Source organism: Camelina sativa, chromosome 5, assembly GCF_000633955.1.
Source record: "Camelina sativa cultivar DH55 chromosome 5, Cs, whole genome shotgun sequence".
Lineage (NCBI taxonomy): Eukaryota > Viridiplantae > Streptophyta > Magnoliopsida > Brassicales > Brassicaceae > Camelina > Camelina sativa.
The window spans coordinates 11,791,641-11,815,693 of NC_025689.1; the positions used below are offsets into that span (position 1 = coordinate 11,791,641).

At 35.6% G+C, this 24,053-nt stretch overlaps 5 protein-coding genes, 1 long non-coding RNA gene and 1 pseudogene across 6 annotated transcripts in view; 3 read left to right on the top strand and 4 right to left on the bottom strand.

The window, feature by feature from the left end:
• The window catches only part of LOC104786587 (probable 3-hydroxyisobutyryl-CoA hydrolase 3), an 8,440-nt gene extending 7,549 nt beyond the window's left edge, over positions 1-891 (bottom strand). The window contains exons 1-2 of the mRNA XM_010512019.2: positions 738-891; positions 487-567 (exon numbers count right to left, since the gene is read on the bottom strand). Of these exons, the coding sequence (XP_010510321.1) occupies positions 487-567; positions 738-755 (99 nt within the window). The 5' untranslated portion in view covers positions 756-891. The remainder of the gene's footprint in view (positions 1-486; positions 568-737) is intronic.
• Positions 1,416-4,943, top strand: LOC104789166 (annotated as a pseudogene).
• LOC104786588 lies at positions 10,953-11,875 on the bottom strand. Its single transcript, XM_019245522.1, has 3 exons — positions 11,634-11,875; positions 11,396-11,506; positions 10,953-11,289 (listed from the first exon to the last, which is right to left on the bottom strand). Exons 1-3 carry the CDS (start codon positions 11,844-11,846, stop codon positions 10,963-10,965), a joined length of 651 nt encoding a protein of 216 aa, XP_019101067.1. The 5' UTR covers positions 11,847-11,875; the 3' UTR covers positions 10,953-10,962.
• LOC104786589 lies at positions 13,049-16,290 on the top strand. Its single transcript, XM_010512022.2, has 2 exons — positions 13,049-13,191; positions 13,843-16,290. The coding sequence occupies exon 2, from the start codon at positions 13,926-13,928 to the stop codon at positions 16,194-16,196; it is 2,271 nt and encodes a 756-aa protein (XP_010510324.1). The 5' UTR covers positions 13,049-13,191; positions 13,843-13,925; the 3' UTR covers positions 16,197-16,290.
• Positions 16,423-19,185, top strand: LOC104786590. The gene is made up of 8 exons (XM_010512023.2): positions 16,423-16,892; positions 16,984-17,207; positions 17,307-17,368; positions 17,460-17,681; positions 17,788-17,908; positions 18,173-18,495; positions 18,594-18,738; positions 18,844-19,185. Exons 1-8 carry the CDS (start codon positions 16,655-16,657, stop codon positions 19,102-19,104), a joined length of 1,596 nt encoding a protein of 531 aa, XP_010510325.1. The 5' UTR covers positions 16,423-16,654; the 3' UTR covers positions 19,105-19,185.
• LOC109133084 lies at positions 17,129-18,200 on the bottom strand. Its single transcript, XR_002038004.1, has 3 exons — positions 18,093-18,200; positions 17,790-17,968; positions 17,129-17,211 (listed from the first exon to the last, which is right to left on the bottom strand). It is a non-coding gene; the product is annotated as an uncharacterized LOC109133084 (long non-coding RNA).
• Positions 19,554-20,863, bottom strand: LOC104786591 (histone H1.2-like). Its single transcript, XM_010512024.2, has 2 exons — positions 20,554-20,863; positions 19,554-20,438 (listed from the first exon to the last, which is right to left on the bottom strand). The coding sequence occupies exons 1-2, from the start codon at positions 20,758-20,760 to the stop codon at positions 19,815-19,817; spliced, it is 831 nt and encodes a 276-aa protein (XP_010510326.1). The 5' UTR covers positions 20,761-20,863; the 3' UTR covers positions 19,554-19,814.

A 24,053-nucleotide genomic window follows, 5' to 3' on the forward strand; every position in this document is an offset into this window, starting at 1 on the left:
CGTGATAACTCTGCAAAATATCTAGCCATTTGAAATGGCTGTATCAAGATACTTCTGATTTTTTAGAGTTTAAAAGATAACCCATAAAATTGGGATTTGTCTCATCGGGAATCAGTAGCCGGTATAGGAGATGATAACTGTCGCAAGGATATGGACAGAGATTGAGGGCAGAGGTGAGTTAGATAATGGTGGTAACTGGGTGAGAGAGGAGAACAAGAAAGAAGTCGATGGAAAGCTTTTGATTTTTACAATTAATTAAAATAAATAAATATTTGCTGACAAAAAAAAAAAATTAAACGGGCTAAACGGGTATCAACAATTTTAAATGGGCAGGGTTCAAAAAGGGTAGAATTTAAATGGGTTTAAAAATTATATCTTCTAAATGGGCAGAGTTTAATCGGGTTGGGTTTAAATGGGCAGGGTCCACCCGAATTAACATCACTAGACACAACGAAACAGCTGAATATCAAGGGAAAGATTCAATACCATATTGAAGGACAGAACATTCAGCTGCTTGGGTCTGTTTAGTGTCAAGATTCTAGCACTCGATTTCTCTTCCACCAAAATCTGTGAACAAATTGATTTAATTTAGAGCGATCGCATAACTAAAACTTCACTCTTATCCCCGGTCCATGGGATTGTGATGTACAAGATTCGGCTCAGAACGTTTGGTTTTACAATAAGAATCATAGCCGTCGATTCACAGTAAATAAATATAAAGAAAGAGAAAAACATACCGGAGACTGAGAGTCCATCTCTAATGCTATCGTCTTCTTTTCCTCTTGTTTCTTCTCCGTTGTATACTCCTATACATATATATAACAGAGCAGCGATGGAATCAAGGGAGAAATATTTTTTTGTTTCTTTGGTTTCGATAATTTTAATTTTTTTTTTTTGTGTTCATTAATTCGTATGTAATAGTTTATGTTTCAGCACATGAGAAATTAGTATATTTAAATATTTTCTTGTAAACAGATGAATATATAGTTTTCTAATGAGTCGCCCTCGTGACAAATTACTATTTTTTATATATACGACAAAAAATCTACTCAGCAAAACACGGATTTTTCCAGTCTTTGTTTTCTATCTGTCAACTTTTTCATTTGAGTCTTAATTTAACGATCATTTGAGTCTTCCTTTATACTTGTTTCCACCATGTTGGCTAAGTCGTGTTAAAATATTTTGTGTCCTCTCAATTTCTCATTTTTTTACATCTCTTATTTTATTCTTTTGCTATGACTTTAATCCGACCTGAAATTTTGTGAGCAAGATTACCAAAGTACCAAACTTATGTTCATTAGTATTTTGGCTTCTATTCTATGTACACACCTAACCTATGAATTGATTGTTTTCGAAAACGGTGTTGTACAGATAATACTATTTATACCTAAAAAAATTTAGGAGTTAAGATATATATATATATATATATATATATGATTTATCACGTAAATTAGATGATACTAATATTAATTTATAGTCAAAAATGGTCTCAGTCGAGATGGCCTCTCACTCTCATGTATGTTTACTCTTCTTTACTGTGAATCGCCGACGGCCATTTCTTCTCTCTTTCTAATCAGTTTGATCATAGGTTCTGGTGGAAGAGAAAGCAAACGTTAGAATCTTGACATTAAACAGACCCAAGCAGCTGAATGTTCTGTCCTCTAACATGGTATTGATTCCTTCCCTTGTTGTTTCTTCCTCGCTTTCGTGCTCTTGTTACATATTCTCTTGAACGCAATCTTCTCTAGATCTCGCGGTTGTTGCAACTGTTCCTTGCATATGAGGAAGATCCTAGTGTGAAACTTGTCATCCTCAAGGGTCAGGGAAGAGCCTTTTGTGCTGGTGGCGACGTTCCACTTGTTGTTCGTGATGTCCTTCAAGGTATATCAATATATTTCCCTCCCATGACCATTTTCCTTTTCCTTTTGCTTACTTTTTCTCTTCTCTATTTTTGTGGACTAGGCAAATGGAGTCTCGGTGCCGAATACTTCAAAAATAAATACACGCTTGACTATGTTTTGGCCACGCATAGAAAACCTCAGGTCTACGGTCTCATCATATAAACTGTCGTTTTAGTGAGTTATTCATATTACATAATCACCACATTATTTGTTTTCCATACTTCTTTTTTGAAATTATAGGTTTCAATTTTGAATGGTATTGTCATGGGAGGTGGAGCTGGTCTCTCTATCCATGGTCGTTTTCGTATTGCAACTGAGAATACGGTATTCTTTTCTTATATACATGTCCATGGATGATTGCTCTGAAATATGCTCATATCTTTTGAGTTTCCCCAAGTTTTTGCAATGCCTGAGAAAGCTCTGGGGCACTTTCCAGATGTAGGAGCCTCCTATTTCTTGTCAAGGCTCCCCGGATTTTTTGGTACCAAGTCATTTTGTTTTTCCATGTCCACAACATCCGAGCCTATCTAGCTCTCTCATCTTTCATGTCTTCTCCTTTATCCAGGAGAATATGTTGGCTTCACCGGAGCTAAGTTAGATGGCGCCGAAGGCCGAAATGCTTGCATGTGGTCTTGCAACTCATTTTGTGCCTTCAACGGTATGAACTCCCTTTTCTTACATACGTCGTAAGACTTGCGTATTCTCCATTGTCGGCATGTAATGCCGTTTAAAGGCTTAGAGTAATTTAAAAAGTATAAAGTCATGTAATATGTTCTTATATTTCAAAACAAAAAAATAAATACAAGAATAACGAATAATATGAATGGTTCGTTAAAATTGTAAATGGTTATACTATGGATGTCTCCTTAACAAATCTTCTACATGACATAAGAGCTTGGTTTTCCAAAATAGGGCAAATATAAGAACATATATAAATTCTCAATATTATAAATTCTCAATATTACACTGACTCTGTTTTAATAGGGTGGCACATGTCTTAGCTAAAAATGGATGTATAAATTCTCAATATTACACTGACTCTGTTTTGAAGCCACCATGGCTGAGCAACTCTCTATGTAATGATCTTTTTTAATCAATATATATTACATTTGTGAAAAAAAAAAAACGAATAATATGAATTTTTAAAGCACAACGCTTTTTTACTTAAAACGTTATCTTAATCTTTTTAGTTTCTTTGTTTTTTGTAATTCATTTGCTATAAAAAAAATTGTTTTGCCTTAGTAAAAAAATCATTGTAATCCTTTTCTTTTTCGAATTTGTAATTTATTGTATGATTCGGAATCATTGATTCCCTTTTGATTGATATATTTAAATACTCCCTCCGTTCTAATTTAGCTGTCGTTCTAGGATTTAATTTTTGTTTCATATTAGTTGTCGTTTTAGATTTTCAATGCAGATGTTTGATGAATATTCCAATCTTATCCCTACTGTTTTAAAGTTTCAACCAATGAAAAAATTATAAAATATATTAATGAAGGGCAAAACATAAAATTTAATAGTTTCCTTAATTTGTGTAAAACCTTAAACGACAGTTAAACTAGAACGGATGGAGTATACATTTTCAAAAAAACAAGTAATTAGTCATTTATTGTATTTTTTTTCTTACATAATATGTCTTTTTACAGATTGACATCAAAGACGCTCAAAACAAGATGCCTTTGTGCTTTTTTGTTTTTAAAACTAATGGCCTGACAACAAAAGTTGTGATGTTAAAACCCTTTAATTAGAAAAAAAAAAAGTTGTCTGATGTAAAATTTTGTGGGTTTTAGTTGAACTGCCAGTCTGCCACATGAATGGGTATCAGAGGAATAAACTAAGAAATTACTCCTTTTTCACAGAGTTTGACTGCATTAGAAGCAGACCTTTGCAAAGTTGATTCAAGTGATCAAACCTTCGCCTCAACAATTCTCTATGCATATACTCAGTATCCGCACCTGAGACCGCAGAGTGCTTACCACAGGCTAGTGTACATAATTTTGCCGAATATATTTTGTCATGTCAACTTTGCAAGCATTCTAGGTCATGCGCAACAACATCTATTTTCTCTGTTACTTTACAGTTTACATGGTTTTAAAATTTTAACCTTGTATTGGTGTCATCTTCAAAAAGTTTTGTTTACGCAGGTTAGATGTTATTGATAGGTGCTTCTCGAAGAGAACAGTCGAGGAAAATTATATCTGCACTTGTAATTTATTCATTAGTATATAGGATATGTTGGCTTGCGAATTGCGATCATGAGTTACCTTTGGCTATTATTCCGGAAAATCATTGTGCACTTTACCATCATATATGTTGGTTATATAGGAGAGAGAGGTCACTCAGGAACCAGATGATTGGAAATTAGCTACCATTCAAGAGCATTGGAGAAAGCTTCACCATCATGCCTTAAAATCTCTCTTAGATCGGTTAGTTTCTAGAATGTGTAACAAATTAAACAGTCGTATGAAAGAGCTGACTGTGTGTACAAATTTCAGATAAGAGAAGGACGATTGCAAGGTGTGGGGCAGTGTCTTATCCTTGAGTATAGAATGGTGTGTCATTTGTTGAAGGGAGATTTAAGCAAAGACTCGGTGGAGGTTTTGTCGGCTTTTCCGATTGTATATATCTTCATATCCTCATATTGTCCTTCCGTAGGCGTAAATACAACGTGTCTTCTTTATGTAGGGGTGCAGAGCCATACTGGTAGACAAAGATAAGAACCCAAAGGTTTAATTAATAAATCTCTCCATTTGGTATATTTTTTAATATGTCATATTATTGTTGTTATAATGTTGTATTACTGAAACTATAGTGGGAGCCAAGGCGACTAGAGGACATAAAGGATAGAATGGTAGATCAGTATTTTGAGAGAATGGAGGAAGAGGAACAACTTGCCTGCTTCAGTTATCGCATCTAACATGTGAAGTGGAGAAGGTGTTTGATGAGATATCAATTGGTTAGACTTTACCAAACCCTATGTGTTGAAGAATTCTACCTTCTTTTCTTTTCTTTTCTTTTTCTTTTTGTTGCACCAAATAAAAATAGGCGTGCCCTGGTTCATATCCTTTCAAAGATCACAGTATATCACGTTTCCATTATTTTCTTTTATGCAATATGCTTACAGGAAGGTAACAAATTGTAGTTCCAAGTTCCCTATATATATTTAACTAGGTAACAACCCGCACTATGTGCGGATAAATCTATGCAGATAAAATTAGTGTTAAGAGTAAAGTTATTTGAGTAAAGTTATTTTTGAGAATGTAAAATTTGTTTGTGTAAAAAAAAAATATATAACCCGTGAGAATATGTTTAGATCAAACTACTATGTATCAACTAAATATATAATCCGCTCTTTCTTCAATCTATGCAAGATTGTTTTTTTTGTTTTTTTGTATAAAAATATGTTTCACCCGTAAGATATTATACCAATGGTATTAAATAAGTCAATTGTCTATAATAATGATTATTGTGATAATTTTATTTTTGAAAATTTAAATATGTGAATAGTAATCAGTTTTTTAATAGGTGAATAAATTCGGGTTTCAAAAATGTTTTAGATCTAATAATGTTATAATAATTAAATATGTTATAAAATGATTAAAATATATTTTAAAATTGAAATGTATGATTTTTTAATTAATTGAAAAGAAATATTCCTTAATATTCAATAGCAATTATGTGTAAATCATATATATGAAAAGAGGTCAACTCTCTCCATAAAATGGACACATCAGCAAAGGAGAATGTGCCACCTGTAAGCAAAAAATATCCTAATCTTTTGGGCTTCTCTTGTGTTAGAAGATAGTGTAACTGCTCTAATAATAAAAATCAGAATTGAAGAAAATCATTATTGTAATACCATGATATATTGATGTTTTCTCCGTTACCTACACCTCTGGAAGAAGATGGTCAGACTCTCAGAATTCACTCAGTTGTCTCTCTTCAGTTTCATCTTCTCTATCTTCTGCAATCTGCATCTAGACTAATTAATATGTTTGTTTCATGAAGACTCCTAGGGCAAACAGAAGCCACTCTCCGCCAAAGTCTTTGGCGGCCGCGCAATATGACATTGAAACCTAGATAAAGATCACTAAGGTATTGTACGCATTGATGATTCAGACTCATGGGATATCCAAACAAGAAGCCGCAGGGAATGATTACAGTGGGATCGATGAAGGATGTATTTTATTAGAAGATGAGGAGAGGAAAAACTAAAACTCATATATATGAAAAGAGGTCAACTCTCTCCATAAAATGGACACATCAGCAAAGGAGAATGTGCCACCTGTAAGCAAAAAATATCCTAATCTTTTGGGCTTCTCTTACGTTTTAGAAGATAGTGTAACTGCTCTAATAATAAAAATCAGAATTGAAGAAGATCATTATTGTAATACCAGGATATATTGATGTTTTCTCTGTTACCTACACCTCTGGAAGAAGATGGTCAGACTCTCAGAATTCACTCAGTTGTCTCTCTTCAGTTTCATCTTCTCTATCTTCTGCAATCTGCATCTAGACTAATTAATATGTTTGTTTCATGAAGACTCCTAGGGCAAACAGAAGCCACTCTCCGCCAAAGTCTTTGGCGGCCGCGCAATATGACATTGAAACCTAGATAAAGATCACTAAGGTATTGTACGCATTGATGATTCAGACTCATGGGATATCCAAACAAGAAGCCGCAGGGAATGATTACAGTGGGATCGATGAAGGATGTATTTTATTAGAAGATGAGGAGAGGAAAAACTAAAACTCATATATATGAAAAGAGGTCAACTCTCTCCATAAAATGGACACATCAGCAAAGGAGAATGTGCCACCTGTAAGCAAAAAATATCCTAATCTTTTGGGCTTCTCTTACGTTTTAGAAGATAGTGTAACTGCTCTAATAATAAAAATCAGAATTGAAGAAGATCATTATTGTAATACCAGGATATATTGATGTTTTCTCTGTTACCTACACCTCTGGAAGAAGATGGTCAGACTCTCAGAATTCACTCAGTTGTCTCTCTTCAGTTTCATCTTCTCTATCTTCTGCAATCTGCATCTAGACTAATTAATATGTTTGTTTCATGAAGACTCCTAGGGCAAACAGAAGCCACTCTCCGCCAAAGTCTTTGGCGGCCGCGCAATATGACATTGAAACCTAGATAAAGATCACTAAGGTATTGTACGCATTGATGATTCAGACTCATGGGATATCCAAACAAGAAGCCGCAGGGAATGATTACAGTGGGATCGATGAAGGATGTATTTTATTAGAAGATGAGGAGAGGAAAAACTAAAACTCATATATATGAAAAGAGGTCAACTCTCTCCATAAAATGGACACATCAGCAAAGGAGAATGTGCCACCTGTAAGCAAAAAATATCCTAATCTTTTGGGCTTCTCTTACGTTTTAGAAGATAGTGTAACTGCTCTAATAATAAAAATCAGAATTGAAGAAGATCATTATTGTAATACCAGGATATATTGATGTTTTCTCTGTTACCTACACCTCTGGAAGAAGATGGTCAGACTCTCAGAATTCACTCAGTTGTCTCTCTTCAGTTTCATCTTCTCTATCTTCTGCAATCTGCATCTAGACTAATTAATATGTTTGTTTCATGAAGACTCCTAGGGCAAACAGAAGCCACTCTCCGCCAAAGTCTTTGGCGGCCGCGCAATATGACATTGAAACCTAGATAAAGATCACTAAGGTATTGTACACATTGATGATTCAGACTCATGGGATATCCAAACAAGAAACCGCAGGGAATGATTACAGTGGGATCGATGAAGGATGTATTTTATTAGAAGATGAGGAGAGGAAAAACTAAAACTCATATATATGAAAAGAGGTCAACTCTCTTCATAAAATGGACACATCAGCAAAGGAGAATGTGCTACCTGTAAGCAAAAAATATCCTAATCTTTTGGGCTTCTCTTACGTTTTAGAAGATAGTGAAACTGCTCTAATAATAAAAATCAGAATTGAAGAAGATCATTATTGTAATACCAAGATATATTGATGTTTTTTCCGTTACCTACACGTCTGGAAGAAGATGGTCAGACTCTCAGAATTCACTCAGTTGTCTCTCTTCAGTTTCATCTTCTCTATCTTCTGCAATCTGCATCTAGACTAATTAATATGTTTGTTTCATGAAGACTTCTAGGGCAAACAGAAGCCACTCTCTGCCAAAGTCTTTGGCGGCCGCGCAATATGACATTGAAACCTAGATAAAGATCACTAAGGTATTGTACGCATTGATGATTCAGACTCATGGGATATCCAAACAAGAAGCCGCAGGGAATGATTACAGTGGGATCGATGAAGGATGTATTTTATTAGAAGATGAGGAGAGGAAAAACTAAAACTCATATATATGAAAAGAGGTCAACTCTCTCCATAAAATGGACACATCAGCAAAGGAGAATGTGCCACCTGTAAGCAAAAAATATCCTAATCTTTTGGGCTTCTCTTACGTTTTAGAAGATAGTGTAACTGCTCTAATAATAAAAATCAGAATTGAAGAAGATCATTATTGTAATACCAGGATATATTGATGTTTTCTCTGTTACCTACACCTCTGGAAGAAGATGGTCAGACTCTCAGAATTCACTCAGTTGTCTCTCTTCAGTTTCATCTTCTCTATCTTCTGCAATCTGCATCTAGACTAATTAATATGTTTGTTTCATGAAGACTCCTAGGGCAAACAGAAGCCACTCTCCGCCAAAGTCTTTGGCGGCCGCGCAATATGACATTGAAACCTAGATAAAGATCACTAAGGTATTGTACGCATTGATGATTCAGACTCATGGGATATCCAAACAAGAAGCCGTAGGGAATGATTACAGTGGGATCGATGAAGGATGTATTTTATTAGAAGGTGAGGAGAGGAAAAACTAAAACTGCTAAGAAGTTGACGAAGCTGATGAGTTGAGTCGATGGTTCTTCTAGAAACACTTTATCTTTGAGACATAGGAAAACTGAGCAAGGCTGGCTAAGAGACTGTTCAAGGATACCCTCACTACAGAAAGATCTTTGCTCTTATATGTTCTCAATGTCTCTTTTTCAATGTTCTTATAGGCAATATTCATTAACGAAACTAAGATTTAACCGGGTGTAGAGTAGGAATGTTGTTTTTATTTTTTTTTCGTAGGTGGAAGAGTCAGCTTATTCCTGCAGGGTCTTAATTAAGATGGTAGCACAATGATTGTGAAACTCATTATCCATGGAGATGTAAAAGCCTTTGATCTGCCAAATGCATATTGTCAAGATAAAATCCTCAGAGATGGTTCTCAATTATGTAGAACCGATTTGTAATTTTTAAGGTTTTATAAACAAGCTTGGCTTGCAACTCGTGTCTTTGAGAAAGGTCTACAAGCTTGGCTTGCAACTCGTGTCTAACGACTCAACCTCTAAACTTTGTCTCGTCCTAAAGTTTTTTTTTCCACCATTAAAAAGTCCAAAAGTTTTATCAGCATTTAAAAGCAATACTCTGTTATTAGCTCTGCCAAAAGAAATGTAAAAGGTCATTTTTCCTTTTGAATACAGTCTCACATTTTATTCAGAAAAAAAAAAAATGATTTTGGATTCAATAAAATCATCTTTCATTTAACGGGTAAAATATTAAAGACTTTTTAACTTTATCTTTGTTATGGCAGTTTGAAAAACTTACTGAAAATGTTTTTTCACTGGTAAGGTTTTATATCCAAGGCATCAAACGAAAGAAACCAAACAAAAATAGTATGTACACATCCTAACAGTTTAGAATTTATTGTAGGTTTATGGGCGAATAATTCCCAAGGGGATTTCTTGACATTGTTGTGGATGGCTGTTCAATACAAATCATGAGCACAACTACTGCAAAATGCATTCAAAACTAAATTAGTTAGGGTAAATAAATATCCAGTAAATATTCTACGTACAATATCCTAAAGAGTAAATTTTATCTTATGCGATGCTTCATCATATATATGCTAAAAGTTTTCTTTTTGAGTTTGTAGTGTTTTCAGCACTATGTCAATCGTGTTCGGTACTTGGGTTAAAGGCAAACCCACTAACAAGCAGTAGCAGTCTCTAAATAACAAAATACACTGATGGATGTTGCAACAATCCTAAATAACAAAATGTTGTTGAGATCCTCTTCCCATTGAAAATAAACTAGATTCTATTTAGGATCAAAGAGTAGATGGAGTTCTCAGAAAAGAAGATGAATCTATTATTTCAAGGTTTTTTTCTTATCTATCTAAAATATTGAAAAATAGAAGTACAAGAAGAAAACTTAAACAATGCTAATAATAAAATATAAAAGCGCACGGTTGTAGTTCTAAATTCTTACATGATGCTAAATGTAAAGGTTTATAATAACTCAAGCGAATTGTGCATTTGAGCATAGGTTGAAGTCACCTCTATATACTATCATACTATAAAATACGAATAGAAAAAACCTGCAGCGTAGCGCGGGTGCTCATCTAGTATCCATAAAATGAGGACAATAATTTTATTGGTGTCTCGAGCTCTCTAGCGACAACACATCAGTATTTTCTTAAGAATGCTTCTCTATTAATATATAGGGGATACAAAATAAAACAAAAAGCATGGTTGAAGTTTGCCTAAAGAAATTTTGTGTGTTCTTGTTCTTATCATGTTTTGATTTGAGAATTTATTGGTGGATGGTCCTGGGTGCCATCGTTCATCTGTTCGAGCTCATCTACCATATATAGCACCAACGTTAGCCTCCACCAAATCTTGATTTTTTTTCTTGTTGCTAGCCACGCTTGACACCACACAAAAGTGGTCTGAGTTATTACTTGCTTCTTTTATTTTATTTTCTGGTTTTTTTTCATGGGTGGGAAATTTGAGATTGAAAAGTGAACTGCTCTCATCAGACCACTGACTTCTAATGCATGTCGCTAGTTATGTTTTCAATAAAACTACATGATAGTTAGATATTCTCATGTAAATTACCAAATACTGATACACTGACTAAATGTAAACTACGTACATTATATCTAAATGTCGTCTTGCGAAATCATTTGACTATACAATTACAATCAGACCACAGGTTTACATAGTTAAACAGCACCGTTTTGGTTATTAGGTTCAGCACATAAATTTATAATAAATACTACGAACAATACTAAGAAAATAAGAACATGTACTGAAAAAAGAAATATCAATAATTCGGGTACTTGTATGCTGAGCTGAGCAGGCTTATCCGCGGTCTCCATTTCTGGTATCGCGGGTTCGGACTCTTGGCAGGCAGGTCTTTCGTGAGATCCAGATGCGCTCGGATTATCAACCTGTTCTAACATCCCTAAGATTATTTCTTCATCCCGTTTATTTTCGTGAGTTGGCGCCGACCACGGGTGGTGATTAAGTGCATTTATAGCAGTTTGCAACTGCAAAACATTAGCAGGCAAATAATTTTTTTTTTGTTAAACTCAAACACTATATGTAAACAAAAAGTCACACCGGAAAATAAAATAAATAATCTCTGAAAGTAACCTCAGGTAGTCTCCTTATAGAATGATTTTCATTATTATCAAATTGGGGAATAATGTTGTAAAGCCTAAAGATTTTGGCTAGTTGTTTGACTTCAGTGTAGGCTTCCAGACTCTACAACAAACGAAAATAAATAATTAAAAACGAGAATAAGATAAAATTTTATTTTTGGTAATATATTAACTCAAGCTACACTATACTATTTCCTCCCAAGATACAATTAGTTAATCAGATAATTTACCCCAAAAGTCAGTGGTACATCTTTCGAAAGAAGCTCCAAGACTTTGAAGAGAACACGAGCAATTTCACATGCATATATAAGTTGATCACTGAAAAGCATATACGATCGAAGAATGTGAATAGTAGAGAACAAAGCTAAATATAGAAGAAGAGAGAAAAGGAAAATTTGAACAAACAATATTTCCAATAAGCACAAACCCGAGAGCTCTGACATTGACACTTGTGGAAACTTGGTTATCAGTAGAGGAAGACGTGTATGCACTTGAATCAATTTCTATTCAAAAAAGTATAGTGGAAACAATTAAGAAAAAAAATAATAAATAAACTCAATTGCAAAATATGAATGTAGATGATATGAGTATGCAAGCTAGTTACTTATATATATATATATATATATATATATATATATAGGAGAAGAAAATTATTCATAGATGTGCCAATGATTAGGGCACACTACCTTTGCTAGTGATCTTGATCATTGTTACGATAGTTTTCTCGTAATAGTCTAGACAGAAAGTTTGCAAATCAGGTACATCAGTATTAGGCTGAAATCGTCCTTGTTCACTTATTGCATCATTCTACACAATAAGAAGAAGAAAAAAACACACTAAAACATATATTGAGGAAATTACAAAACATGTAAAATGACTAAACAACAATGATGCATGAGATACCTTTTCGATCCAACGCTCAAGGGAAAACCTAAACTGTCGAACACCACGAGTAAGTGATAACGGGTCAATCCTTTTTGACTCCTCAAGCGCACCATGAACACCTTATAGAATTATAAGCATCCATGATCAAGATGTCGCAAGCTATTAATTCTATCATCACTATATCATGTATAATACATTCTCTCGATCGAGAGATTAGTGTCCAACTTACATAGGTAAGCAATCCGAGGATGGGAGAGATGGAAGTGATGAGCGACACGAAGGATCGAAGTACACTTGGCATGAGAAGATGGTACCATTTCACTATCCGGCGGAAGACCTGTCATCGTCGTCTCAGTTGACATACTTTAACTAGATCTACGGTTTGCAAAAGGAGATCTTTAGATCTAGAGTTAGGGATCCTATATAACTTCTCGATCTCGTCTTTGCTTTTGGAGGAATATATATGGTTTCTAACTAACTTCTCAAAGTTCTCGAATCTGGTTACTAGACTATTTGACTCAATAACACGACTTGTTCAAATAACTGCATACACATAAGTCCAATATTTTTTTAAGACTTGAAGAAAAAAAAAAGGTAAGAAAAAGAAGAAATGACGAAATTACCCTCGTAAAACCTAAAAGGGTGAAGAATAAATAAGGTGGCCTTTTTTGTCTCANAAAGTACCCTTGTAAAACCTAAAAGGATGAAGAATAAATAAGGTGGCCTTTTTTGTCTCATCATGTATTGAGAAATCCTCGTCGGCCATCTTTGCCCTTCGCCTTTGTTCAGATTTTCATCTTCAAACTATCTTCTTCACTTCCTTACCCGCCAAATTGTTCATCTTTTGAAACTCCTTCCAAAATCCCTTTTGCAGATTCTGCTTTCATACCCTTTTTGATTTCGGTGAGTTTTTCGATTTTTGAATCTTTTCCTTGTTTTGTTTTCTGGGTGTAAATTGTTTCGAAGAATTGGATTGTCGTGCACATGATTCTCTGTTTTTATCGGTGTTTGTGTGATCAAGTTTTGAACTTTCAAATTGGGGTTTGGTGGCTTGAAGGTGTTTCATGTTCCCAACCGAAGAACTCTCAATTTCAGAGATGGTGGTAGATAGACTCGTAAGAGATAGGCTAAAACATTATATAATCCCTGCTCTTAAGTAAAGTCGTTTCTTTGATTGTTGGGTTTGCTCGTATACTTCTTAATGTCCCCTGATTTTGGATTTTTCAATCTGTTTCATTTTGTTAAGAGTAGTTATGGCACATTGAACAAGGAGATCATTAGGATAGTGAGGCAAATCTAAAAAGATTGTTTTTTTTATCTGTGTTTCTCTGCGATGTAAGAAGAATGCTTCCCAAGTTGGTTACTTTTGGTGCTATATTTTGGAGAGTTTAATGCTTATGATTAGAGCTCTATGTAAACTACTGTTGTGTGATCTTCTTTTTTATTCTTAAGTTTTGAATCCAAGGAACTATTTGTTTGGTATGTTTTTTTTTTTTTTTTGAATAAATATTTGTTTGGTATGTTAGTGTTCATACATTGTTTTCTTGTTTGCAGGTCTGTTACAGACATTTAGAGGTTGAGTTAGAAATCTCGGGAGCAGATAGTTTCTGCATTTTACTTGGTCGATATTTGATGAAATGACAAATCACGAGCTGGTGATGGAGGGGAACAACGATAACTCGTTTAGTCGACAGGAGCAATTTATTGAACCTCGACAGAACAGTGAACTGTTTACTACTCAAGACTACAATTTTGCTTTGGAACCTTTACATGAAACCAACCTGCAGATAGGTGTTTCCCGTGAGCAAAACGAGGTTTGGAACCACAACCAGGAACATGCACTGACTCTTCAAAACTCAGGGGCTCAAAGTGAAGAAAGACATGAGGAACAATCTCTGGAAGGAAAAGATGAGGTTGATTCTCAGGAGAACCAAAATGAAAGCTATGACCATGGTTTTGACCTCTCCTTTCCTGATGATAATGATGAATCAGAAACTTCTGAGAATAATAAACTAGCTTTAATAGTTTCTTCTCAGGATCTCAATGATAATTTACAGTTGGGGGTGGGCCATTCCATGAATAGGGATCCCATACCTGGCCTGAACATTAGCCTTTCTCAGCAGCTAGAGTTGGCTCCTCCTATCCTTCAGTGCCGGTCTCTACAAACAGCTCCTGAGCACAATTTGGTAGTTGGTATGGAGTTTTCTGATGTCCTTGCGTGTAGGAAAGCACTGAGAGATGCAGCAATTGCCTTACGCTTTGAGATGCAGACTGTTAAATCTGACAAATCTCGCTTCACTGCAAAGTGCAGTAGTGAGGGTTGCCCTTGGAGAATTCACTGTGCCAAGCTTCCTGGTGTTTCAACTTTTACAATAAGGACTATTCATGGGAGTCACACATGTGGTGGTATTTCACACCTTGGTCACCATCAAGCTTCAGTTCAGTGGGTTGCTGAGGCTGTGAAAGAAAGGCTGAAAATAAATCCTCATTGCAAACCTAAGGAGATACTTGAGGAAATTCATCAAGTTCATGGAATTACACTATCATACAAGCAAGCATGGAGGGGAAAAGAACGTATAATGGCTTCTGTTCGCGGGTCGTTTGAAGAAGATTACCGCCTTCTTCCTCAATATTGTGATCAAATTAGAAGCACAAATCCTGGGAGCATCGCTGTGGTTCATGGAAGCCCTGTTGATGGGAGCTTCCAACAGTTGTTTATTTCTTTTCAAGCATCAATCTGTGGTTTTCTTAATGCTTGTCGACCTCTCATTGGATTGGACAAGACTGTTTTGAAGAGCAAATATTTAGGGACATTGCTGCTTGCCACTGGATTCGATGGAGAAGGCGGGGTGTTTCCTTTGGCTTTTGCTGTTATTAGTGAAGATAATGATAGTAACTGGCAGTGGTTCCTCTCAGAGTTGCGTCAGCTGCTTGAAGTTAATTCTGAAAACATGCCAAAGCTGACAATTTTATCTAGTATAGATCAATCCATTGATGGAGTAGATGCTAATTTTCCAACAGCGTTTCATGGCTTGTGTGTCCATTCTCTCGCAGAAAGCTTCGGCAGTCAGTTCAACAACTCCAGTCTTGTGAACCTTTTTTGGGATGCAGCACAATGTCTCACTGAATATGAATTTGAAGGAAAACTTAACGAGATCGTTCAGATATCCCCAGAAGCTGCCTTGTGGATCCGTAACCTCCAGCCAAGTCAATGGGCCACATACTGCTTTGAAGGAACAAGGTTTGGACATCTGACTGCAAATGTTACCGAGTCACTTAACAGTTGGATTCAAGAAGCTTCAGGTCTTCCTATAATCCAAATGTTGGAGAGCATTCGTCGCCAGTTAATGACTTTGTTCAATGAACGCCGTGAAACAAGCATGCAATGGTCTGGTATGCTAGTTCCATCTGCTGAGAGGCATGTCCTTGAGGCTATAGAAGAATCTCGTTTGTACCTAGTTCACAAAGCAAATGAAGCACAGTTCGAGGTCACGACCAGTGAAGCAAAATATATAGTGGATATTAGATGCCGTTCTTGTTTTTGCCGTGGATGGGAGCTACACGGTTTGCCTTGTAGCCACGCAGTTGCAGCCCTCCTCTTTTGCAGACAGAACGTGTACCGGTTCACAGAGAGTTACTTCACTGTGGCAAACTATCGGCGAACGTACGCAGAAACCATACATCCAATTCTAGACAAATCCATGTGGAAAACAACAGAACCTGACAGAGAAAGTGGTGAGGGTGGTGAAGAGATTGTGATAAGACCACCGAGGGTGTTAAGCCAACAGCCACGGCCAAGGAAGAGGAAAAGTCAAGGAGAGGACCTTGGACGTCAAAAGCGGGTGGTTCGATGTAGCCGGTGTAATCAGGCTGGCCATTTCAGAACAACTTGCACAGCTCCTATATAAAAAGTCTATGATATCTCTCTTTAGATTCTTTACTTCTTCAGTGATCTGAATTTAGTTTTTTTCTTACTTAGGTTTAGAACATTCTTTGCAAAGCCTTTCTCTTTAACTCATTTTTCTAATATATTGGATTTTCAGATATGCAAAGACTGTGTCTTCTCAGAAGTATCAACTAAACATCTTAGAAACTTTGATCTTCTTATGTATATTATAAAACCTGTGCCAAAACACTATAGAACATTAACATACATGGGGATTGAGAGATTGCCAAAATGGTCAAATCACAGAAAAAGCAAAGTAAGAAACTTCCGGAGTAATAGGACTCAAAGCTATTTTAGTACAGCACACGTGGAGAAAGCAGATACATTGTCTCATAACAGAAAGCAAACTCACCAATGGACCCAATCTTAATCTCATGTCTCTTGAGATTCCAATCTTAGAGTTCTATCAATCTTAATCTCATGTCTCTTGATGAATCCCAAATCAGATCAAGATCAATGTGTGTTCCAGAGTTTAACAGCAACAACTACACGACGACATTCACACAGATTTTGGTAATCTCATCCATTGGCTTGCTCTTGGCCATTGCACTGCACTACCGTCTCAGGAAGCTACGTCACTCCAAGAACATCCCTCGTCTCAGATTGTCTCACAAAAACAAAGGCCATGAGAAGCTCGAGAGATTCTCTCACTACGTTGGTAAGAACCAATCTACATATAACATATCCTCGTTTGATAATCTCCATTGTGATGCATTATAAGAAAATGATGTATGTGGTTTGTTTTGCAGTGCGGCAGATGGGATTCAAGGACAGGAGAGAATGTCCTCATCTTTGCAAATTAGCCAATGAGTACATAAGGAAATCAGGTAGCTGCGAGGAAGACATTTACAGCTTTTTCTCTGAAGAGCCTGATGCTGATTCTCTCTTCATTAAGCTCGTTGAGGAGTTTGAGAGATGTATACTCAGTTACTTCGCTTACCACTGGAGCCATGCAGATCTCATGATTAGTCAGGTTACTGCGAGGACACAAAAACAAAAAAAATCTATCAGTGTCCATTCTTTGTTAACATCATAACCAATAGAACAAAAATGTTTCATGAATATGTTTCAGATACTCAGCGCCGATGTAGAGCCTAAGAAAAAGCTCAAACATATTGTCATGGCGGCTACAAGGTAAGTCTAATTAAAAAGAAAAATCAATCCGGATTGTGTTCTCTTTTAGTGATATTTCCTAAGTGTGATTGTTCCTTGCTTGTTTATATAGGGAACAGAGGTTTGAGAGAGTGACTAAAAATCTGAAAGTAGCAAGAGTCTTTAACACATTGGTAGAGGAAATGAAAGCTATGGGGATTGCATCAGTTGATGACTCAGAGTGTACAGAAGTCATGGCTCCAGTTGCACACAAGGACAGAAGCCCGGTTCTACTCCTTATGGGTGGTGGTATGGGTGCAGGAAAGAGCACTGTACTTAAAGACATTCTCAAAGAGTAAAAAAATTAATATAAGTTCATTTAAAACCTACATCAACATACTTGTCATTGATCAGTGTTTCTTATGCATTGACCTGTACATGCTTTTTGTGCTTTGGATCAGACCTTTTTGGGCAGGAGCCGATGCAGTGGTGATCGAAGCAGATGCTTTCAAAGAATCTGATGTGATATACAGAGCTCTGAGCTCCAGAGGCCATGTTGATATGATCAAGACTGCTGAATTCGTAAGGTTCTAAGTTTCCTTATAGGTGCATAAGAAATTAAGAATCCTTTTACGAAAGAACCTGCGGTGGGACAAAATGTGCAAGGAATCAGATCAAGTTCTAAGTAACTCATCCAGATTTGGAAATGTACATAAGAGAAGTAGCAAAGAACTAACTTCTGACACATAGAATCTCATACTATTACCATTTTTGTACCCTTGTTATACTCAATATCTATCTGAGATGTTGTGAAACTCTGACGGTGAAAAAATGGCAATAAAACAGGTTCACCAATCATCAACAGATGCAGCATCATCGCTGCTCGTTACAGCTCTCAACGAAGGGCGGGATGTGATCATGGATGGAACACTCTCTTGGGTACCATTTGTGGTTCAGACCATAACCATGGCAAGGAATGTGCATCGCCATCGTTACAGAATGGGAGCTGGCTACAAGGTTGGTGAGAATGGAGAAGTGATAGAGAACTATTGGGAACGCATAGGCGAAAGACAACAGCTGCAAGAGGACGGACGGGAGAGAAAGCCATACAGGATAGAGTTAGTTGGAGTTGTGTGTGATGCATACTTAGCTGTGATTCGAGGCATTAGGTGAGAATGTTCTGTTCTTTTGGAAATATGCAGGAGAGCAATAATGTATTTAGCCCTTTAACCAATTGTGTATTGGTTTTGGTTTACCATATATGCAGGAGAGCAATAATGTGTAGGAGAGCAGTTAGAGTGAGATCTCAGCTGAGATCTCACAAGAGATTTGCGGATGCATTTCTTACCTATTGCAACTTAGTTGACAATGCTAGACTTTACTGCACCAATGCTCTTGAAGGCTCTCCAAAGGTTAGACCTGAGTTTCTTTTTACTCTTCGTCCTTTAAAATGCAAAGTAAACCTGAAATGTTTAAAGTAAAACTATGAAAGTAAGAAGCCATGGTGAAATGTGCAGCTGATAGGGTGGAAAGAAAAGGAGAAGACTTTGCTAGTGGATCCAGTGGAGATAGACTGTTTGAAGAATGTAGGGAGGTTAAACGAGAATGCGGATTCCATTTACCAGCTATACAGTAGACCAAATCCTGCATGTGAAGCTGGATCAATATGGAAAGACATTGTTCTTTCTCCTTCCAGGTTCAACATTCAACAGGAGCTCAAATACTCGATTCAGAAAGTCGAAAGATTCAAACAGTATCTCCAAGAAACACCAAGGTGAGAGAGAGAGAGAGGAAGACAGATAACACAGAAGATCTCTTAGCTATTTTTTTCCCCGGTATGTCATTCATTTATGTAACTCCTAAAACATCAAACAAAAGTGAATTTTCAGAACAACTTGGTATTTACTTATGTCAGAAAACTCAAACGCACAACTCAAGAGATTATTACAGTAGCTATACCAAGCCAGTGGAAAAACACTGAATGTAAGAGATGTTTGAGGAAGCAACATGATTCAGAAGAATCTCACCTTAACTTTACCAAGCTTGTTCTTAAGAGAAACCACAATATCTTATCTGCATTTTCTCATTAGCAATGAAACGACCACATTATCAAATCTCCATAGACACATTGATACATTACTTTAGAATCCTTCAAGAACCAATTAAGACAGAACTAGATGAACACTCACATGAAATCTAAAGACTTCTTGCACAGTTTCTGAAGAAGTAAAGAGTGAAGAAACCATCACATTTTTCATAGCTATTGATTAAAGCTTAAATTTTCAAACAAACCAAAAATTACAAAGAAAAGAAAAAAAGAAGTTTCAACAAGAAACCAAAGAAACAAAAAAAGAAAAAAAACTTTGGAAAGCAAGCTCCTTCAAGGATGATTCAATTATACAAGACTACCCCCTATCGAAGCTACCACCAACCATGTATTCAATCTCCTCTCCCAAACCCCAAACTATCTCCTAAAACCAAGACTCCCTCACTTCTTCACCTTCCTAGTTGAAGCCCTTTTAGCAGGAGACTTCACACTCTTAGCCGGAGACTTCTTAGTGACAGCCACAGCTTTCTTAACAGGAGCAGCAGCTCTTTTCCCAGGAGATGTTCTAGTCGAAGTCCTAGAAGCTTTAGCTGGTCTCTCCTTAGCCTTAGGCTTAGCAGCAACAGCTTTAGTCTTTGAAACAGCAGCAACAGACTTTGATTTAGGTTTAGCAGCAGCAACAACAACCTTCGCCTTAGGCTTAGCAACAACAACCTTAGCCGCAGGCTTCTTAGTAGTAGTTCTTTTAGCCGCCGCCGCCTTAGCTTTAGCAGGAGCAGCAACTTTACCCTTAGGTTTAGCCACAGTTGTTGTTGTTGCCTTCTTCTTAACCGGAGCAGCAGTAGTAGTAGAAGCAGCCGGTTTAGATCTAGCGGAAGGGATCTTGAAAGAAGCTTTGACCTTAACCAATTTGTCAGAAGCAACGAGTCTCTTGAGATTCACAAGGAGAAGCTTTCGAAAATTAGGAGGAAGAGACTTGTTGTGCTTCTCTTCTATGAACTTCTGAATCGCGTATTGACTAGATCCAGTTCTCTCCTTCAACGTTACTATCGCATCTTTTATCATCTGCACATATCAATCAGATTCAAATCAATTCAAAAATCAAATCTCGGAATTGTGAATCTGATAATCGAAATTGAGAAAACAACAACAAAACAAAAAAAAGGGAATAGATCGAGACCTCTTCATAGGGAGGGTGAGATGATGACGAAGCTTTCCTCTTCTTCGTTGTAGCAGCAGCAGCAGCTTTCACAGGCTTCTTCTTCTTCGTCGGAGTCGCCGTCTTCTTCTTTGATTTACCACCTTTCGCCGCCGGAGATTTCTCCGTCGTTGCTTCAGCAGCTCCTGAGTCAACAGTCGTCGGAACGTTTTCTTCTTCTGTAGCCATCCTTCTCTCTTCTCTCTTATAGACAGAAACAGAATCTAAGCTATTTGATCGGAGGAATGCGTCGGAGAGTTTTCTGATGAGGACGAAGAGAAGAAGAAGGAGAAAGAGATGTTTATATAGTCAGATGTGTTATGAGACAGAGTTTGTAATCTCTTCTCTGATTGGTTGAAATGGTGAGTACTCGGATCGGTGTAATCAACTTAGGTTTGAATTTGAACCGTTGGATTTAAAGTTATCGACGGTGTAGGGAATAAGGATTACGAATGTAAGGATGAGGGAGGTTTTAATAGATGTGGATGGATAGGTGCTTTTTTGGGTTATTCTTTGGTGTGCTTTTAGCTTCGATTGAATTTACCATAACTTTTTATTTACTCGATGGATTTTGGTTTTGTTTTGTTTGTTGTGTAGATAATTCTTTAAGGTTTCTTTTGAATGTTTACACGATCGAAATGGTTTTGCGTGGGATGAGAAAATGGGGATTGAAGCGAGGTTGGTCAAAACTATGGTTTGTTTTGATAGTATTACGGTTTTTTGGGGTTTTTGGAGAATGCTTGTGGGGATTTTGTGGATTTTTATGGTCGTTGGAAACTAGACTAATCAAGGAGTGTAACGAAGTAAGATTTGTTTAAATCGGGTGAGTTTAAGGTCGGAAATTATGTTGTTGAATTAGACCAAAGATGACCAAAAACTAAGATGTGGTGTCACACAACTTTGTTGCATGTGTGATGTGTCTCTCTTTAAGAGAGTCTTAACTTAGACGACCATATAATTATGAACTGGGATCATTTTAAGTATTTGAGATTCGTTTACATCTTGCGGTGATTCACGAGTTTATATTTGTTTTAAAATGTGGAATTAGTAAAAGCATATGCGTTAGTTTCGCTAAAATGATGATGTATGCAATGCAACTATATGCATCTAGCTTCGAAAAGCGTAGTTGTAATTTATTATCAATAGTAGATGATATTCATTAGCAATCCAATATCATTTTTATGAATTACGAAATTCAGCTAAACATATTGATGCAGATATATCTAACACATACTAAATTAGTTCTATGTTTAAAATATCATATTAGTTTAAAAATTTCTCGTGTTTTTAACAGTTTTTTACGAATAATATTATGTATCGTCCACTGCAAGAATATATATGTGGATGATGTATGTATATATGATAATTTGAGCTTATATAAAAGTTAAAATATTTATATTTAATAAATGTTAATTAGCAAAAATAACCTAAATAAATTGTTAATTAGGAAAACTATCCTATGTTGATATATATACAGTAAAAAATATTCATAATTTTGTAAAGTCAACTTATATTGTCATATACATAACTGATATTGTAACCAAAATAATAAACTAGATTAAACCCCCATATCCATCAAAGTTTGTTAAATTTGACAGCTAACCCCTACTTTAAATAGAAAATGAAATATTGACATAATCTTAGTTTTATTCACAACGTAAAAGATATCATCATATTGAACCTTTAGTCGAAAACTACTATCGATATCGATTTAAAATTTTATGTGTTTTTAACGATTGTTAACACGAAAGATTATGTACCGTTCACGGTAGGAAAAATATGTATAGATAACGTATGCATATATACGATTTGATTGTATGCAACAGTTTATATTAAAAAGAAAGTGTTGATGATGAAATTTTCCAGTACTGATATACGTATGGTATAAAAGATTCATGTTTACAAGTATATAACGGATATATTGATATATACGAGACCACTCAAGAAACTAGATTTAACCCACCACATATGCATCAAAAACATTTCCAATTCAAAATTCAACCCATTTTAAATCGAAAACGGATAATTAAATTGAACTGAAACTAAATTTGATTCGCAACACAAAAGAAACCGTATTATATAGACCTATAATCACAACTATCAATATTGATACATGTGATATCAATATTTTAAATAATATGCATTGTCAATGATTTTTACTGCAAACTGTTATATAACGTATGCAATAAAACTATATATGTGAAAGACATATGCATGTATGATTCAATGTTCATAGAAGTTTCGAAATTTTGATACTCAAAGAAAAGAATTATTAATTACAAATAATTTCTTAACGAAAAAATATTAACTAGAAAAGTCTACTCGTATAATGATATACATATAGTACAAAACGTTAACATCTTTCCTCATCATATGTAACGGAAATTAAAACCATACCAATTTATAATTACTAAATAAATAAAAACTGTATCCGATACACATATACATCAAAGTTTTTTCCAATTCAAAATATAACCCAATACAAATTAAGAACGAATATATAATTGAGCTTAAAGTGTATACACATAACTAAGCCGCTAAGTAAGATGTGAACCTTTAACACAAACATAAATATCTTAAGCTAGAGTAAACGTGTATCGGTGTATGTAGACAGTAATCTTACCAATCTCTTATTCAAAATTATTAATTGCGTTCTAATGGTTTTCCTTTTAAAAATCATCAGTTACGTTTTACTTTCCCTCTGGTTTGAAAATGTCAGTTACATGTTTTTAGACTCACCAATGGAGGCTAACGTTGGTTTCAAGATACTAGATCTAACCATATTTGTCTAGATCACTATTATGATATGACACTTAACAAACATGCAGTTTAACAGTGAGTTTTATTCGTTACGAATTTAGTAATGAGAGCTAGTAAATGAAATATAGGGAACGAAAAAAGTTCTCACCAGTCTGTCGATAAAAACAAGTATGTGATTATTTGGAATTCTTATTATTGACTTGCCTTACTTCACACATGTTCATCTATACATAGAGCACGATCAGTAATTCTATCAAAATCTATATGCCATTACAAGAAATTATTTAAGCACTATTTACGAAATTATACGTAAATCATATTAATACGTCGTTATATTAAGAAATTTTCAAAGTTTATCACCAAACATTTTTACTTATTAGGGGTAAATTTTTATTTGTTTGAACATACGAACTGAAACATGCGACATGCACATCAACAATTTTTCGTAAACTTCCCCCACATCAACAATTATTGAACATGTTTAGTTCCAAGACCAAAAAAACATAATTATGTTTAGTATATTTATTTGGCTAATTTCATTCTCTAGCTATTTCAATGAACAATTATAGTCTTTATAAAATAAAATAAAAAGACAAGTATAAAATATTTTCTAGATACACATCCCAAACCTAAATCTATATTGTCTTCCGAATACCATAGTTAAGCGCCTTTTTAGTGTCCAACATACTCGAGTATTTTGTAGAAATTAGAGTTTTAAACAG

Bases quoted from the DNA above. Each gene is read 5' to 3' on its own strand.
- LOC104786588 (XM_019245522.1), bottom strand. From the start codon at position 11,846: ATGTCAGAGCTCTCGGGTTTGTGCTTATTGGAAATATTGTTTGTTCAA. The intron at 11,507-11,633 runs GTAAATTATCTG...CGTTTGTTGTAG, and splicing joins ATGTACCACTGACTTTTGGG to AGTCTGGAAGCCTACACTGA. The intron at 11,290-11,395 runs GTTACTTTCAGA...AATGTTTTGCAG, and splicing joins CTATAAGGAGACTACCTGAG to TTGCAAACTGCTATAAATGC.
- LOC104786589 (XM_010512022.2), top strand. From the start codon at position 13,926: ATGACAAATCACGAGCTGGTGATGGAGGGGAACAACGATAACTCGTTT.
- LOC104786590 (XM_010512023.2), top strand. From the start codon at position 16,655: ATGTCTCTTGATGAATCCCAAATCAGATCAAGATCAATGTGTGTTCCA. The intron at 16,893-16,983 runs GTAAGAACCAAT...TTTGTTTTGCAG, and splicing joins GAGATTCTCTCACTACGTTG to TGCGGCAGATGGGATTCAAG. The intron at 17,682-17,787 runs GTAAAAAAATTA...GCTTTGGATCAG, and splicing joins CTTAAAGACATTCTCAAAGA to ACCTTTTTGGGCAGGAGCCG.
- LOC104786591 (XM_010512024.2), bottom strand. From the start codon at position 20,760: ATGGCTACAGAAGAAGAAAACGTTCCGACGACTGTTGACTCAGGAGCT. The intron at 20,439-20,553 runs GTCTCGATCTAT...TGATATGTGCAG, and splicing joins CTCACCCTCCCTATGAAGAG to ATGATAAAAGATGCGATAGT.